The sequence below is a fragment of the Leuresthes tenuis genome, unplaced genomic scaffold (genome assembly GCF_036924035.1).
Source record: "Leuresthes tenuis unplaced genomic scaffold, fLeuTen1.0.hap1 SCAF_18, whole genome shotgun sequence".
In the NCBI taxonomy this organism is placed as follows: domain Eukaryota; kingdom Metazoa; phylum Chordata; class Actinopteri; order Atheriniformes; family Atherinopsidae; genus Leuresthes; species Leuresthes tenuis.
Window position 1 is genome coordinate 14,193,129 of NW_027325372.1, and position 16,849 is coordinate 14,209,977.

Genomic DNA, 16,849 nt, shown 5'->3' on the forward strand with positions numbered 1-16,849 from the left:
GTTTTAAGTATCTTGGGAACTGCAGGTTGGGGCGAGAAAAAATGCAAGAAGGACGGAGAAATGCACTGAAACTGAGTTATAATGGTGTATAAGATTAAGAGAAAATAATCAAGAAAAACAGAAAGAAGGGAGAAGATTAGGAGGAGCCCTGCAGGTAAATAAGAGCTGAAGCCCAGAGGATGTGAGTCAGTCAATTCTGGCATTGTTTCACTGCATGTTTGGCCTGTATTTGTGATGTGGGCTAAATAAATGCACCCTGCTTGCACTTTGTTGTCTCCAGAAGATAATTTAGCCTTCTCCTGTCTCTTGACTTTATTTTAGCCATACAATTTTTTTGTTTTATGCAGCAAAGGGACAGGAAACACAGTGAGCACAGACTACATAAGAAGAATAGCTTATATGGTTTTCTACGTATCCACATTTCAGTGAATTCCTGAAACAATGTGCTGTTTAAGAACCGTGGCAGGGCGTAACTATGTGCAGTACAAATAACTTTTCTAAACAAATATTTCATTGTTTTGTTAAATGCACAGATTGTACACTGATCGGCCATAACATTATGACCACCGATAGGTAAAGTAAGCAAAAGAACTCATCGTGTTTCAATGCAATTTTCTGTCTGGGAAAACTTGCATCCTGGGACTCGCACAGATTTAACTTTGACACCTATTTAAACATTTTTGCAGACCAATCAGGGTCATTTGTTAAGGTCCTGCTACAAGACACTCCAGGACACCTCCAGACCACACGTTGACCCATAGGAGCTCTCTTGGCAGCATGATGGGAGCCCACTGGGTTAGGCAGTTGGTCATAATGTTATGGCTGCTTTGGTGTATATTTTATAAAAGATGGATATAACAACCATGACGTCAGGTACTAGTTTATGTGACGGGCAGACTGTGATCGCTTCAACAGGAGCTACCTGACAAAAGGTTAACCACATCCTGAAGCTCAGTCTGTTTTATCGTGAAAACTGGACCATAGTTTACAAACCCTGAGGTCGACACAAAGGCCTCCGCTCTTTAGCCCGTGTGCTTCACCGTGCACTGTACCCACTATAGTCCATTTTCAGTTGACAATATTCAGTTTGTTGGAAAATATCTACAAATAGAATCCTATAAATATTAGAAATGTGCTAACCTTGTAGTAACATTTAAAAGACCTCATCAGAACCAGATTCCAGCCCCTAACCAAGAGGATCTGCGTTTGTTATTTTGTTCTCATGCATCTACAACAGCCTCCCCCGTTCTTCGCCTTCTTTCATAAACAAAACAAACCATGCAAAACTTATTTTAAAAAGAAAAAAAGGGAAGACTCTCAGATCGGAGGGTGGAATTTTTTTTAGGCACTCATCCTTTTCAGCTATTTTCATCTCCGTCATCCACTTCCTGTTTGATGACTGGAGTTCCTAGAAGGGGAAAAAACAACAACAGTGGACCAGTTTTACTGCGAGAAAGAGAAACAACTTCTTACTAATAAGTGCCTGTAAAGCTGTAACGGACACATTTTGAGTTTTTGTTTTCTCTTTTTCATTTCATGGATCTCCAGGTGAGACGACATTTACAGGTTTGTGATGTCCTTTACCATTCATTTATTTGCTTGCCTGCTACTTTTTGAGCCAATCAACCCGATACCCATTCTTTAAATCTCCTCTGCTCTATCATTCCCCCTTCAGGATAACTTTTGCGCAACCCAACTCCACCTCTTCTTGATACCTGCCACGTCCCATCTCTACCCTTCCCCCCTTCTTCAGCCACTGGTCTATGGAATCGATGCATCAGTCTAAGACAGACAAAATTGTTTCTAAGTTTCCTCTTTTACATCATTAAAGTTACGTCTTCTGAGTTGATCGCTCTTTGTTAAAACAAAAACCAACAAAGAAAACCCTGCAGAGTTCAGTGAGGTCCCAACACATTTCTAGGGAAGCTCACGCTGACCTCTGACAGTAGAGGTCTGCCTTAAAGGGTGAACCAAACTGAGCAGTTAAGGTTTAAGCCAAGTACAGTTGCACCCCTAAAAGTCATTTTTTACACCCAAAGCAGCTGAAACACTCACCATCTAGTTTCCTCAGATTAGGAAGTCTTTTACAGGCTTCATCCATCCAGTTTCCCTCAGCAGTGTGCTTGTCCTGCAGAGGATTTCCGACAAAAACCAGGTCTGCGAGGCATGGCAGGTCAGCTAGCTTCACAAACTCTCCTACAGTCACAGTAAAGACATCAGAATTCAGCTCATTTCATCCGATCATAAACATGATAACTTATGAACAGTTACCTAATCTAAAGGAAACCTTTGGAAATATAAAAGCAAAGTCTAGCTTGTTGTTTGTGTTTACGAGTGGAGCGTACCCCAGTCTTTGACCAGGTTGTTGGACATGTAAAGAACCTTTAGTTTCTTCAAGCAGTTGACTCCCTTCAGTTTCTCTATCAAATTATAAGAAATCCACAACTCTTCCAACGTGTCCCCCACTCCCTCCTGTAAACACACAGACAGAAAGCACGGTGCAAGAACATAATGCAACATTCAGAGTGAATCCAACCTGTGCAACCACTCCTGCAAATAAACAACTGAACGTTAATGAAGGTTCGATTGTAACTTACCAGCCCAGCAAATGTCTTTATGTTATTTCTGCCCAGTGACAATATCTTCAAGTTCTCTGGCAGGACACAAAATTAAAACACAGCGACACGTTTCTATCTGAGAACAGATCGCGTGTCAAGTGTGCCGTTACGGAAACATCAATGATGCGGTTAATACTCACTGAGGCTGTTGAGATTGGTTATTTTCTCAATGCAGTTGCTGGACAGTGACAGCTTCCTGAGGAGGATACAATGCAATGACCTGTCAGGTGTTTGAGAGATGACTGACCACTATCTGACTATCTGCCACCCCTCGACCCTGCATAGTATGAAGTGGGTACGGGAAATAGAAAAATTAATTCATGATTCTGTGTGGGGTCTTAAAAAAAGTATAAATGTGTGGATTTACTCTGCTATCCTCGTCATAGTTGCTGAAATTGAGGTGTTGTCAGAGAGAGCAGGCACAAATTCTATGACTGAAACTAAATGAAAATCTCTGTTCTCAGGGTTTGGTTTTCTTAGGAAAATATAATAGGAAATAAACTGTGACGTGTCTTAACTTCACTGTTGGATGTTTCTGGGACCAGCTGCTTATTGCTTCTAAACGGAAACAACGCATTCACAACGCTAATGTCAAGGAAAATCTGTTTTTCCAGGAAAAACATGCACCTTTGAAGAGAATGTGTGCTAGACTCCAGAAACATCCAAACAAGCCCACGATGGAAATTGTGAAAACAAAGGAAAAGATATTCAAACTTATGACAGGACTTACTCGCAGTTGACGAGTGTGGACAGAGAAGGATCCATCTTCTCAATAGGAGGGAAGTGACCGTACAGTTTGATCTCTTTAGCTTCGCTCGCTTTCATCCCTGACTTTTCCTCCTGCACAAACACACAAACAGATGCAATTACAGCAATTCGCACAGTCCTTCAACAACACAACAAACGCCCCTGTACCCTGTAGAGGTGTCTGAACAAATAAATATTGTGCAGTGCTGTGTGGTTTGCTGGAGCTGTGCCTGTGCTTGCCACTCACCCATTTGATCAGCGCATCTCTCACAGTCGTTGCTTTGGCCTGAAGACATTAAATAGCATTCAGTTAGAAAAAAACGAGGCTGTATTATGTTGTGATGAGTAAAGACCAACCAGGTACCATGGACAAGCTCCCAAATGCAAACGTAAAATCACCCTTTTTCATTCGCTACGCATTCTGTATGCGTGACATCTTAATAATGTTTACTTGTCACTGGTATTTCCGGGTTTTCTATTGATAAGGATAGCAAAACATAAACAAGTTTCCCCAGAATGTGAGGACTGAGCTGATGTTAGCCTGCTATCAGCTAACTCGGTCATTGAAATTAGCTTCCAGCTACAACAATGTTTCATGCAACATTATTAATTATGATTCAGAAAGGGGGTTACTACACGTGCGCTTTGATCGTAACAGATACTCCATAAAGAACCAAATAGTAATGAAAATATGCCGATTCACCCACTCACCATGTTGACTACTGATGTCTGCTTTGGTTGCTATGGCATTAGCAGCTGCGCCTGCGCAGTATTAATGGATTTCCCTTTTTTTTTTACCCCTCTCCTCTTGTTCTTCGTCGTCTTCCTCTTAATATTTTTCAAAAACTTCTTAAAAATCTAGTTTGGAGTCCATTCGTTTCGTTATTGCTGGACTTTTCATAGAAATCATTTTAACTGGAAAAACAAATCGCTCGGCTTCTGTGTAAACTTCCTCTGAGAGCTGTTCCTTTGTGAACCATTTAGAAATGAAGATTAATACATTTTCGACTGAACATGAGATCATTATATTTGCTCAAAAAGGCATTCATCCAGATAAACAATTAGCTCAATAATTGCCAACACAATGGCCACTACAGTGTGTAATGTGGTAGGCAAAGTAAGGTTACATTTTAAGAGCAAACTTTGACTCAAAGTTTTCCAATTGTCTTTTCTTTTAATGGAATTCAAGTAGATTCGTTTGACCTTCTGAAAGACCTTCCTTTTTTATTTCTTTCTTTAGATCTTGTCCATCTGAAGAAAAGCTGCGTGCTCAGTCCACTCCTGCACCCCCTCTTCACCTTGGACTGCGTCCCCTCCCAAAGCAACGCGACACAGCCGCCGTCCGGCTGATCGCTGGTGGAGAGGAGGCAGCCCACAGGGAGGAGGTGGATCAGTTGGAGTCTTGATACCAGGAAAGTAATCTCTCCTTAAACGATGAGAAGACTAGGAGATGCTTATCAACCTGAGGAAAAAGGAGAGACCAGCACGCCCCACTACACAGCAACGAGAGGACATTCAGCACTCACATCAGCGAGGATCTCACCTGGACTCACAACATGAGGCAGATCATCAAGAAAGCTCAACTGAGGCTTTTCATCTTGAGGAAGCAGAGGAAATTTGGACTCTCCTCCAAACCTTTCAGCAGCTTTTACAGATGGAGAGCATCCTGTAAGATTCTATCACAGCGTGCTATGGGAACTGTACCATCCAGGACAGGATCGCCTCCCCAGCGGGTCATTAAAACGGCGCGATTCATATGTGGAGCTGCAAGACATCTACACCACTCGGGTCACACGCACACTGTTTCACCTTATGAAAGCAAGGGCAACCAGACCGTTTATGTCCACAGGCCACCAGGCTATTGAACTGTGATTATCTGTCTTTATAACCCTTTATAACCCGACCTGCACATTTGCAAACGTGGACATGTAAGCACATGTAATCTCAATTCTGCATCTGTACATATCTGTGACAACGTGACATTTTCACATATCTTTGCATGGATACACAATATTTGCATTGTTCTACATGAGATAACACTGACTGTATTGCACAACTAATTGGGCCTTACATTTAGTCTGAACTGTATGCTTCTGTACATATTACTCGCCCTATTTTATTTATTTTTCTATGGTTAGAGTGAAGTTCACTCCTTTATTTTATTTTAGTTATTTATTTCAGTTGTGTGAAGGGGAATTCTCAAATATCATTGTAGTGTGAACACTGTTTTGCTGGGCATGCAACTACAATCTTCTTGAATTTTGAATCTTGAAAGGCTTTTGTTTTCCAGTATGTCAGCTTCAGTTCACCTGCATTACCCAGACAGGGAAACGTAGCAATAGGATGGGCTGTGACATCAATTTTAAAACTGATGGTGGTTCAAAACTAGTTTGACGCTACAAACATGCAAGCCTCAGGTTTAACTGAAAACAGGATGGGAATGGGAGCAGCTGAGCTGATCTAAAGCCTGCTGATCTAAAGCAAACATACACACGTGTACAAAGTCAAGCATAAAAAGGTAGACACAATCAGAGCTTGTATTTAAGTCAGGTGTTTTAATCAAATTCAATTTTGAGCTGACATCGTCACTATCAAGCCCTCTCATGAATTAAAAAAAAAAAAGAAACACCAAAGCAATCACACATCTATCTCCCTCTCTCTCAGACACTCACAAACACACAAAATCATAAATTGAACCTGACATTTTGAGACAATAAAAACAAGCAACGTGTGAACAAATGTGTTCGATGGAGTGGAAAGCCATAACAACATGTAAGGACATCGGGCCTTCCCGTGTCATGTGAATGGTTTCCAACATCAAAAAGCACAAAACAGTGGAAGGTGTTTGCTCCAAACCACGGGGAAATAAACTGTTCTTCTACTCTAGCTCTCACTTAAAACAGCATTTTAAAGTGACGGTGCATTCCATTCGAACTTAGAAGTCTGAAAATGTCAGAGTTCCCAGCAGAACAGTGAAACTGGAATGCACCCCGGAGGTCAAATTTGTGATTTGAAAAGCTAAAAATGGCCAACATGACATGAAAGTGTTGACAAATGCGTTAACAAATTTGTTTAAAAAACTCTTTAGCACATCTATTACGAAATGGAAAATGGAGATCTACCCAGCACATCTGTGCTTCTTTAAATCGTTGGATCATTTTGCCATAGTGTTTGTGTGTGGGATATTAAGGATAATGCACTATTATCATCTTGTATTGCCAATATTGTCTGTAAACAAAACCAGCTGGTATCTAACTTGCATTTGGAACACAGTCAATCCAAGTTTGAGGTCATTTCCAGCTCAGACTTTTGGCTTCTGAGGCAAATGTAACACCGTGTGAGTGATGGCTCAACTAGTTTTGTTTGACTCAACTCTAACAACAAGCCTGTAGAAATCGAAGGACTTTTGAAAGTACAGAGGGAGGCACTGGCTTGTTCTCTCACACTGGAGTGCTTTTAAACCCTTCAAAGTGAAATAAAAAGTCACAGAAAACATGAACTTGGTGAACAAGGAGGTAAAAAAGAGATAATTCACTGTCACCACAGTCCTCAAATGAAAGGTTTACTTTACAAAATTTCTTTCCTTAGAAAAAAAAAAGTCTTCATACCTAAACATTAGCCTTTTCTTCGTAGACTCAACTGGACAACATGGTCTTTAATCATCTTCTCTGTCCACAATATAAAAAAAAACTAAACCTCTCCGAGCAGATTTCCATTACACACTTACTTATTCCACACTCAAAACCACACCTTTTGCTACTCTACCACCCACGTATTTATTATTAGGTCCCATTTCCTCAGATGTTTTGACCCCTCACCCTACACCCTGAACCTTTTTTACACTCAGTCCCGTCATAGCTCATCGTGAGCAGGTTCATCCGCTTTGAGCTTGAACTCTGCCTCTGTGATCTTTCCGTCTCCATTGCGGTCCTGGTTAGAGAACATGTTGTCGATGATGCGATAGGGATCAAAGCCAGGAGCCAGGCGGCCTTTACCGTCGTTCACCTGCTGCATGATGTAGTCGGTGAACTGTGGAGACAGAAGGGATCAAAGGGGGTGAACAGAGGGCGCAGACAGAGTGGCAGAAGGAAGGCAAGTTTAAAGTTGTCTGTTTAGAAATGACACCAGTCAAAACAGAAGTTGATCACGTACCTCAGAGGGCTCCACCTCTCCATTGTTGTTTTTGTCCATCTCAGCGAAGAGGTCTGGTGACACCTCGTCATTCCAAATGAACATATAGCCCTCAGGAAGTCCTTCCTCCACGTCAACCAACTCAATGTCAAACAGCATCACGGCACTCCCCGGGACCTCATCGGCTGCACACACAGACACAACTTTATCTGCTGCAGAACTGACGCACTTAAGACGAATTAGCTTTCTAATTTTGGCTGATACTTTCATTTATTTTCAATGCCCAGATGCAAAGAAAAACTCCTCATCACCTACGTAGGGCATAATAAAACCCCCGAATTCTGCATTTCTCCTTCTTTTGTGCCAAATCCAAATATCTAATCTAAAAAAATCTCAAAAAGACTGTTAAAATCTCAATTCATAGCGTCAGACCATTGTTTGCAGGTGTTTGCTACAGGAATAATCCGACAATTTAAAACATATAAATTTTCAATCAGTGGTTTGAAACATCTCAACTGATGCTAACAAATCATCTGAGCGAATTTGATATTATTGTGTTATGATTGGATTTGTGTGAACTGAATCATAATTGGACTAACTTTAAAGTGCCTCGAGACAACATTTTTTGTCATTTGGCACTGTATAAATAAAATGTAATCAACTGAATTAAAGTGCCATAAGAAAGGCACAAGCTGAATCTTGCTTTAACAACTCCATGAGTGAATATTGTCTGTACGCATGTGTGTGCGTGTGTGTGTGTGACTTACCCACTCCTCTCTCCCCATAGCCGAGGTGAGGCGGAATAACAAGGTGCCTTTTCTCTCCCACACACATGTCCATCAGTCCTTCCTCCATTCCTGGCACTACCTGGTTGGCTCCCAGAACGGTGTTGTATGTCTTTCCATAATCATACCTGATGGTAAATTAACACATATAAAACACATGGATCTCTAGTCAAAGATTACTTTAGAACACTCATTATGCATTCCCTTCCATTGAAACATTCGTGTTTCATTGCATTTTTTGTGCATTTATAATTCTATTCATTCTTAATATTTCACGCGTGTGAATAATAAAAGTTAGTCTTCAACTTCATCGATCATTAACACTTTATTTTCAGAGGTTTTGCTGTTTTTTTTAAACAACGTATAGGTTTGATCAGTATCCTGTCTGCAGAGTTGAAATATAAACATCTTTACTTGAGGGGGGCTGAGATGGCATCAAAGGGGGAAAAACTCCTGGCATGTCAGTTAAATAAAAACATTTTTAATTTAAGGAGTGCCTTAGTCTATCAATTTGTTTTATCTCTATTTCCGCTTTGATATTTTTTCTTCTTTTTTTTTTAACTCACTATAGAGCAGCTAAATTCAACAACATTTTAAATTAAGTCTAATATTTAAATAGAGCAAGCCTCAACATAAAAACTTCTTGAAATGGAAAAAGTAAATAGAAAGAGCAGATTGTTGCTGCATAATGGTTCTTATGCCACTAAAGAAAACACAGTATCCCTGCATGTGACATGAAAGTGGTTGCCTCTAGTAATAAGCAATACTGACACAAATAGATATGTGGAGAGATGTCTACATAAAAAGTATAAGAAGAGACATGAAAACATCCCAAATGTGACGCAAAATTACCACATTTAAAGGCTCGAAAGTGACAAACTGTGAGCCAAAAATTAAGATTCATTCTGAGATTACATGTGCTTAAAACTGAATATGAAATATAACGCAGCAATAAATATTTACACAAAGAGACACAACATGGCCAAAGTGATGCAAGCGACTAAATGAGACAAATAAAACCACAGAAAATGACCAAAATATGTTGCAAGAAAAGAGACACAGAATGGCAGCAAACAGGTGAAAACGACCAAAATGAGATGAGAAAAATGGGACACATAACGACCAGAGATCCAAATCAACCAACATACTTCTGCTGAGCAGCCACAAAGAGATTTAAAATTACCATTTTGAGAGTGAGCTGAGAGTGAAGCCTAAAGACATATGTTTTAAGACATAAGACGTATTTCTTTATGCAGATCCTCTGCAACAGTTGAGAATAATTCTTCATGCTCATGTATGCTCTGTATGCAAACCTGATCAGACATCTACTGGGTATTTCTGGGAATGGTTATCATATGTACAAATGTGCTCTCAGGAGGGCCTTGGAGGATAACATGTTTTGACTGTGAGGTAAAAATAACGGGTTATGAAGATAGTGGGCCTGGCCTATCCTGAGGGGGCGGACACTCGTGCTGATACCGTTTGAAAAATGCAAGGTGGATGCAACGATACACGATTAAAGTTTAAACTTGATTCATAATGGTGTATATTTCAGGGGGAGTCAAAATAATAATAATAAGGAGAGGGAGAAGAGACCGGGGAGGAGCCCCATTGAGTAAAAAGGCAAAACAGCAAGGAAGCTAGTTGCATTTAGAAGAATAGAATAGAACAGAATAGAACAGGTTAAAGAAGTGATGAATATTTGTCAGTATTTGTCGTCTCATTGCATGTTTGGCCCGTATTTCTGATGTTGGCTAAATAAATGCCCCCTGCTCGCTTATTGCTGACTACAGAAGATAATGTTTTGCCTCATCTTTGTCGCCTGATTCTACATCCACCACTGATCCAACTGAACAACAGTTTTTGAGTATTCTTTAACTTAGATTGTTCCTGAGATCCAGACTGACTGAGGTGACCGAGAGAAATTACTGTCCCACCACCAAAACTGTTTACTCACGTGGAGTCAATAGACGATCCGTCCATCAAAGAGGCATTGTAGTGATATTTGATGAAGTCTCCCTTCTTGGTCTGCTTTTCACACTTCTCTGGCTTGAAAGTGACTGTGATCTCAGCTTTGTCTGAAGGGTTGTGGAAGTCGATGATGTGGACATCAAACACCAGCACAGCTGAGCCAGGAATCTTAGAGCCTGAAAGAGGCGTTGTCATACAAAAATAAATAAAGACAGAATCTGGCATTTAATACTGCAAAAGAGAAATCCAAATGAAATCTAGAGGAGTTTTTTGTCATATAAATATATTAAGTCTTTCACACACCGGTGCCCTCCTCTCCATAAGCCAGATGTGGTGGGATGGTGATGGTACGTTTCTCTCCGATGCAAACTCCAATAAGACCCTCATCCATGCCGACAATCACGTAGCCTTGACCCACATAAGTGTCGTAAGTACGATTACGAGAGTAGCTGTGGAGCAGAAAATCATCACACTGAACATTTGGGAACACTCTGGTAATTTAGAAGGTAGATTTCTCAATCAAAGCACTTAATCAGACCTAACCATAAATATTCACGAGCTTTAGACAATTAACTATATTTGACCAGCAAAAAAAAAAAAAAGAATATTACATAGAACAAAATAAGTCTGTTGTAGGTTAAACCTACAACCAGCCTTCTGTTTTGGAGGATTCTTTAGTGTTTTCTTGTTTTCATAAACTTGCAGCATAATAACATTTTTGGGCTGAGCATATGCATGAAAAGATAGAACATCTTTGCAGCTAAAAACACATGACATGAAAGGAAACCAGGCCTGATCCACAAGATCACACACAAAGGTCTAAATGGTGTTTGGCTTCCTGAGTTTAACTTTTTTCTAAAACGTTCCATGTAAAATTATTGCATTATATAAGCCGTGGTAGCTGCACGAAAAAATAAACAATTTGGAGTATGTAGCATTATGTGTTGCAGACAGGTAATTTTCCCAGCTGCCTGGAGTGCATAGATAGATGCTGCCATCATGAGGCTACTCGAGAAACAGCAGATATTAAACCTCTGAGCAGTAACCAACCGTTTAGTTAAGGTTTTTCTGTGGAAATAACATGAGAAATACATGCCTGGAATCAAAAAATGTCCCATCCAGAAGGCTGCCATTGTAGTGGTATCGTACAAAGTCTCCAGCGACTGACTTCCTGGTGCAGGACTCAGGCACAATCTGATTGGTTATGGTGATGCCATCTCTGGGGTTATGGAGGTCCAACAATATGACATCAAACACCAGAGACGCCTGTCCTGGGATGTCACTGCCTGAAAACCACAGATATACTTCTCTTTATTTTTCCTATATCGGGAACAATTGCTAAACTGAGAAATATCAATGTTCATTGTGCGTCTGTTGCCAGAAGACAGAGGTAACAGAACACGGTTTACACTCTAAAAAGAAAAAGAAAAACCGATACAATATCTCCAAACGAATTAGGTAAATTGAAAACAGACTTGTATGCAAAAAGGACATAAGGTGTCCATCTCTGAATGCTGACAAAGATATACAGGGTTTGGAACAGCAAATGCTGCCAACTAAACGACAGAAAGGTGCCGTCTTATTTCAGCAAGACAATGCCAAACTCCATTCTGCACATATTTCAATCGTTCACTTTGAACTATTGTCAATTAGATATAAAATTAGATATAAAATTTCAGTTCTGCTGCTTTTCCACAAGTAAATTAATTATCTGAGTACAAAATTACTTTAATTAGATATGGACTAGTATGTGAGAAAAGTGGCAAAATAAATAATCTGTAACACAATCTGGAGGAGTATAAGAAAGTTTGGCTGGAAAAGGAAGGTAAGCCCAATTAAACGTCTAACAGAAGTTGCGCTGGGTGCCAGTGTCTAATAAAACAAAGCTGCAGATATGTTGGATTTACCAGTCACAGCACCCGAAGCTTCCCGATTCAATAATCGGATTTCCACTAAAAGAATTGAAGGCTTTAAAGCCAAATGTGTAAAAAGGAAGTGATAATGATCAAACCGCAAACACTCACCATCTCCATTCTCTCCATAGCCAAGGGACGGAGGCATTGTGATGATGCGTCTCTCTCCAATACACATTCCCAAAAGTCCCTGATCCATACCAGCAATCAGCCAGCCGATCCCGACATAGGTGTCATAGGTGCGCATGCGGGTGTGACTACAGCAAAGAGTGAAGAACACGTGTTGCAGGTGCATATTTGTATAGTGGATTAAGTTATTGAGGGATTTTGAGAGGCGAACCTGGAATCAAACAGGGTCCCGTCCAGAAGGGTGCCGTTGTAGTGGTAGCGAACGAAGTCGGAAACCTCCACCTTTCTGGAGCAGATAGCGGGGGTGTGGTAAGTGTTGATCTGGACGCCATCCTCTGTGTTCCACACATCGAGCAGAAGAACGTCAAAGTGGAGGATGGAGTCAGCAGGGATGATGTCACCTGCAGAGGAGAAGAGAACAGGTCATGCATTTAGATTAGAAAACACTGCTGTTTGTCCTGGTTAATAGGAATTGAAATCTGTATCAGGATAAACAGTAATAATCTAATTCATGCAAATCAGTGCCTGCATGTCCTTTTTGACGGCTGCCAGGCTAAATATCCATTTGGATTTGGTTCATGTAGCAAATATCAGAATATTGGCATTTGTTGAATGGCATAATGTGGTTGAATTTACGTCAGTAAAAGTTTTAAAACTCTTGTTGACAAGCTTCAACGATTAAAAGCTTTCAGACAATCTATAAGCAACTATTCTGATCATCAACAAGTCCGTCAGGATTTTTTTTTATGATTATCTTTGTCATGTTTGCTTAAGATGCATCTTGCTGCTTTTTTTAAATATAAAACAAGAATTATCAAAAACAACAGGACTCACACATTCTCCTGAATATCAATACAAATACCAACTGAATATTTGTGACTTTGTGTCATCTGCTGCAGTGTTAAGTCTTAAAGAGGGTGAGGTGTTAAAATAAATAAATAAAAATTCTTCAGAGGACAAAGAACATCATTATTGTTGGATCTTTGGTATGTTGTATAGTAAGATGTTCAAACATGCAGATGGAGACCATCAATCACATTAAGGGCTTCTGTCATTTTTCTGAAAAGCATCAACATTAATAAGTGTAACTCACTCCTGGACCAGAAATATTCAGGTAATGAGGTCATGTTATCTCTCCACTGAAAACTGATTTAAATGAAACCTCTTTCTCCTCCTCCTCTTCAGACAAGTGTTTTCAATCAATGGGACATCAACCCAAGGAAGAATGGGAAGCCTGCTCTGAGAACCTGGCTCTATCAAAGAGCTTTGATGAAAGATGTATCCTAGTACAAAAGAGCTTTCCTGGTACCTAACAAAATGAGTTAGAGATGCTCATCATGCTGACAAAATGTTCAAAATGAATTAGGACTTTGGAAATGAGAAAATTCCAGGCCGATGTTACCCTCCCCAGACTGGATGACGAACAAAGATCCCCCCAAGAGCTAAAAGTATTGAAGTGGGTGAGGTCACAAAGGAATGCAGGTATCTTTCTGGCACCTTTAGGCCTCCAACACATCAACACAAGGCCATGTTCAGCTCACACAACCAGTGGTGTGCATGCAGGACTGCAAAAAAGAGGTCACTATTCTCAAAAAAAGAACATGTCTGCAGCTTGTTGAAGGTTTCACTGACAAGCAGAGGACTATTTTATCTCTATGTGAGAAAGGTTCTGTTTTGAGAAAGGGAAACCTCACAACTTTACACAATCTGGGAAATATGATGATGATGGCAGTGTCGTTTTTTGAGCATGTTTTGATGCATCTGGACATCTTAATATAATTTATGAAACCATAAATTCTGAATTATGCTGCGAATATTTGGGGAAAATATCAGGACATATGTCTGTTTATGTCAGGAAACCCACCAACATCCCAGAATTAAAGCCTTTCTGTACATGGAAATGGGGTCTGATTCATTGGAGATTATAAGCAGGACAGAACAACTCATTTTAAATATTAGTTGCGTTTATTCCTGCACAAGAAGTGTCATGCCTAATGCTAAAAACAAAGGTTCACATACTTCTGCCACTCACGGATATGTGGTAACAGATCATTAATCGTTATAACTAACAGACCATGATAATATTTTTGTGTTATTTGTTTGTAATTTCAGGATTTTAGTTCATATTTATGTAGAAACAGACAATCTAAAGGGTTCCCAAACTATGTGGCACCACTGTAAGGGGAAGGAGGTGAGGCCAAGGAGATGGGAGGAGGAGTCCATTAAACCTTTACTACTGGTGAGTTGGCAGTCTCTCTTTTTCTACCTCTTCAAAAATCTCAGTTGCCTTTCATCTCCTGCGATCATAATAACTTAGACCAGTGTTGGAGGACACAGCACAAGATTTTACATGCCCACACATGCCCCCTCTCTCTCCTTCCACTATCCAAATACTTTGTGTGCACACATACAAGTCTGCATGCAAACAGAACATCAGCATTCCCTCACGTCTATAATCATATGCAAATAACATGGAGAGACAAACACACTTATTTCTGAGCAATGATCCACGACAGTTTTATGTTAATCAACACATCAGTGTTAAAGGTTTATCCACTGTGATGCATTAGCAGCCGTGCAGCAACTGAGGCTAAATACCTTAAAATCAGCTTACTCTGAACTGCTTCCTGGTCTGTGATGCCCCTCTGACATCATTCTACATGGAGGATTGGGAGCAGCCCACTTCCTCTTCACTTCAACAGACTCTAAATACAACAGCTCTGTTGAACTACTGTAATCTGTTTATGAGCCTGCCAATTTCCAACAAAGCACTCTTATGGTCATGGTGAGCCGTGGCAGCTCTGTGTATTTATTGTTCTTAGTCCCCAACTTTGTAGAAAGGCTTCTCATTTGATCCTCATTTCCACATTTCAGGTTGGATGATTGATGGGACAGAACGATGTGCTAAAACACATTGCGGTATACGTACCATATCCTTTCTTTCCGTAGGCGAGGTGGGGTGGGATCTTGACCATCCTTCTCTCGTTGACACACATTCCCACCAGAGCTTTGTCCATCCCTTCAATCAACTGTTTTTTGCCTACAAAAACGTTATATGTGCTACCTCGGTCATAGCTGAAATGGAAAACAAAAGCCACTAGATTTATCTGAGGACAAACAAGAATAAGCTATTTCTTTACTTAAACTACAAATTCAATCACATCTAAAGACATATTTACTCGAAGACCTGACTCAGTAATAGGGACTATTTTTCATCTATATGATATATTTATTCTATCTGCAATTGGGAACAGAATGTCACTCGGTATTAGCTGCTCGTTATTTTCACAGATATATCTTTAAGTTGTGAGCACACTATTTGTTCTTGGGCCATTGGCGGGGAACTAAATGCTTTTAGGTCTCTATAAAGGAAATATGATATTTTTAAGGATATTCCTCACTTAAATTTAAATTTAAATGACAAAATAGGAGCAAAATTATTAGCTCCAACTGCAGAATCCTTTCATGATCTGTGTGATAGGATCGTGATCTTCTGTGTGATACCTGTAACGATCATTATTATGAAAATGTTTTGGAGCTCGTGGATTAACCACCACAGCTCACTCTGCCTGCGTGGCTCACAAGAACGAATCACAACGCGCACTTTTACGCATCGCGCACGCTACTCTCACCGTGCAGCAGGGCTGCTCTGCACGAAGGGGTTACAGTGAGAATAAAACACTCACTCACACTTACTCACCTTGAATCAAACTTCTTGCCGTCCGGAAACGTGCCGATGTAGTGATACCTGACATAGTCCCCAACTTTGACTGCGCGCACGCACTGCTCCGGTACGAAAGTTTTCTCAATTAAGATGTCGTCTAACGGTACCGGAGGAGCGTTGCAGGCGGCAAACGTTACCAGAACCGACAGAGACAACAACCGCTGCATGCACTTGATCATTTTCTAACGCAGGCAAACTTTCAAACAATGGAAATAACTGTGGAGAAAAATCTGTAAGAACGTGAACTAACTCCCTGTATCCCCGGTACTTCTATTTCCTCCACTCCGACTTGGGAAGAAGCCCTGCCCCTGGTCCCAGCGTAGGGATGGTCAAGTCAGAGAAAAAACATGCATCACATCCGTTTTAAATGTACAAGTACAGCCTAATTTGATCATCTGAATGCCACATTTCGTTAAAAAACAAAACAAAACTGCGAATATACTTGGCTGAAACTGCAAACCTTACGTTTGCACGACGCACAAGCAGTTTACAAACGACGCTTGAGAAGACAACTATGCTCTTATTTTGATGGCGTATTCAACATTTCCTGAAATTTTTCTAGTTTGTTCCAGCTGACTTGACGAATTTGGGATTGAATGGGATAGTTTTGGGCACCACGTATTGCTCTTGCGCAGTGCAGCCTCCAAGATGTGTCAACGTGGTAATGTATGGGGTCTCTACGCACTGGGGAATTTATCTGCACCCCCTCCCTCCGGGTACATTTAAATAAAGATATGAGGCTGCGCCTTTTTATTAGGATGAGATTGAAACAATAAGTATGGCATTTTAAGCCTTTTTTCAATTATGCACGGATGCAGCTGCGGTCATCGG

The 16,849-nt window shown here is 40.4% G+C and overlaps 2 protein-coding genes across 3 annotated transcripts; both read right to left on the reverse strand.

Annotated features, from left to right (window-relative positions):
- Positions 1 to 1,303: 1,303 nt before the first annotated feature.
- dnal1 (dynein, axonemal, light chain 1) lies at positions 1,304 to 4,122 on the reverse strand. Of its 2 annotated transcripts, none has more exons than XM_072370270.1 (8): positions 4,077 to 4,122; positions 3,613 to 3,651; positions 3,349 to 3,458; positions 2,759 to 2,814; positions 2,598 to 2,653; positions 2,346 to 2,472; positions 2,056 to 2,196; positions 1,304 to 1,408 (listed from the first exon to the last, which is right to left on the reverse strand). In XM_072370270.1, the coding sequence occupies exons 1-8, from the start codon at positions 4,077 to 4,079 to the stop codon at positions 1,359 to 1,361; spliced, it is 582 nt and encodes a 193-aa protein (XP_072226371.1). In that variant the 5' UTR covers positions 4,080 to 4,122; the 3' UTR covers positions 1,304 to 1,358. The 2 variants fall into 2 exon arrangements, with proteins under 2 accessions (XP_072226371.1, XP_072226372.1); XM_072370271.1 differs by having other exon boundaries at positions 4,073 to 4,119.
- A 1,778-nt stretch (positions 4,123 to 5,900) lies between these two features.
- Positions 5,901 to 16,331, reverse strand: fkbp9 (FKBP prolyl isomerase 9). Its single transcript, XM_072370393.1, has 10 exons — positions 15,995 to 16,331; positions 15,224 to 15,369; positions 12,506 to 12,695; positions 12,277 to 12,422; positions 11,349 to 11,538; positions 10,556 to 10,701; positions 10,239 to 10,428; positions 8,264 to 8,409; positions 7,518 to 7,681; positions 5,901 to 7,394 (listed from the first exon to the last, which is right to left on the reverse strand). Exons 1-10 carry the CDS (start codon positions 16,195 to 16,197, stop codon positions 7,218 to 7,220), a joined length of 1,698 nt encoding a protein of 565 aa, XP_072226494.1. The 5' UTR covers positions 16,198 to 16,331; the 3' UTR covers positions 5,901 to 7,217.
- Between the last annotated feature and the right edge of the window lie 518 nt (positions 16,332 to 16,849).

Bases quoted from the DNA above. Each gene is read 5' to 3' on its own strand.
- fkbp9 (XM_072370393.1), bottom strand. From the start codon at position 16,197: ATGATCAAGTGCATGCAGCGGTTGTTGTCTCTGTCGGTTCTGGTAACG. The intron at 10,702-11,348 runs GCATGTATTTCT...TCTGCTCCACAG, and splicing joins GGGACATTTTTTGATTCCAG to CTACTCTCGTAATCGTACTT. The intron at 7,682-8,263 runs GTAAGTCACACA...CTGTGTGTGCAG, and splicing joins CTATGGGGAGAGAGGAGTGG to CCGATGAGGTCCCGGGGAGT.
- dnal1 (XM_072370270.1), bottom strand. The intron at 2,473-2,597 runs GTAAGTTACAAT...GTGTGTTTACAG, and splicing joins TAAAGACATTTGCTGGGCTG to GAGGGAGTGGGGGACACGTT. The intron at 1,409-2,055 runs GTGAGTGTTTCA...TTCCCCTTCTAG, and splicing joins TAATCTGAGGAAACTAGATG to GAACTCCAGTCATCAAACAG.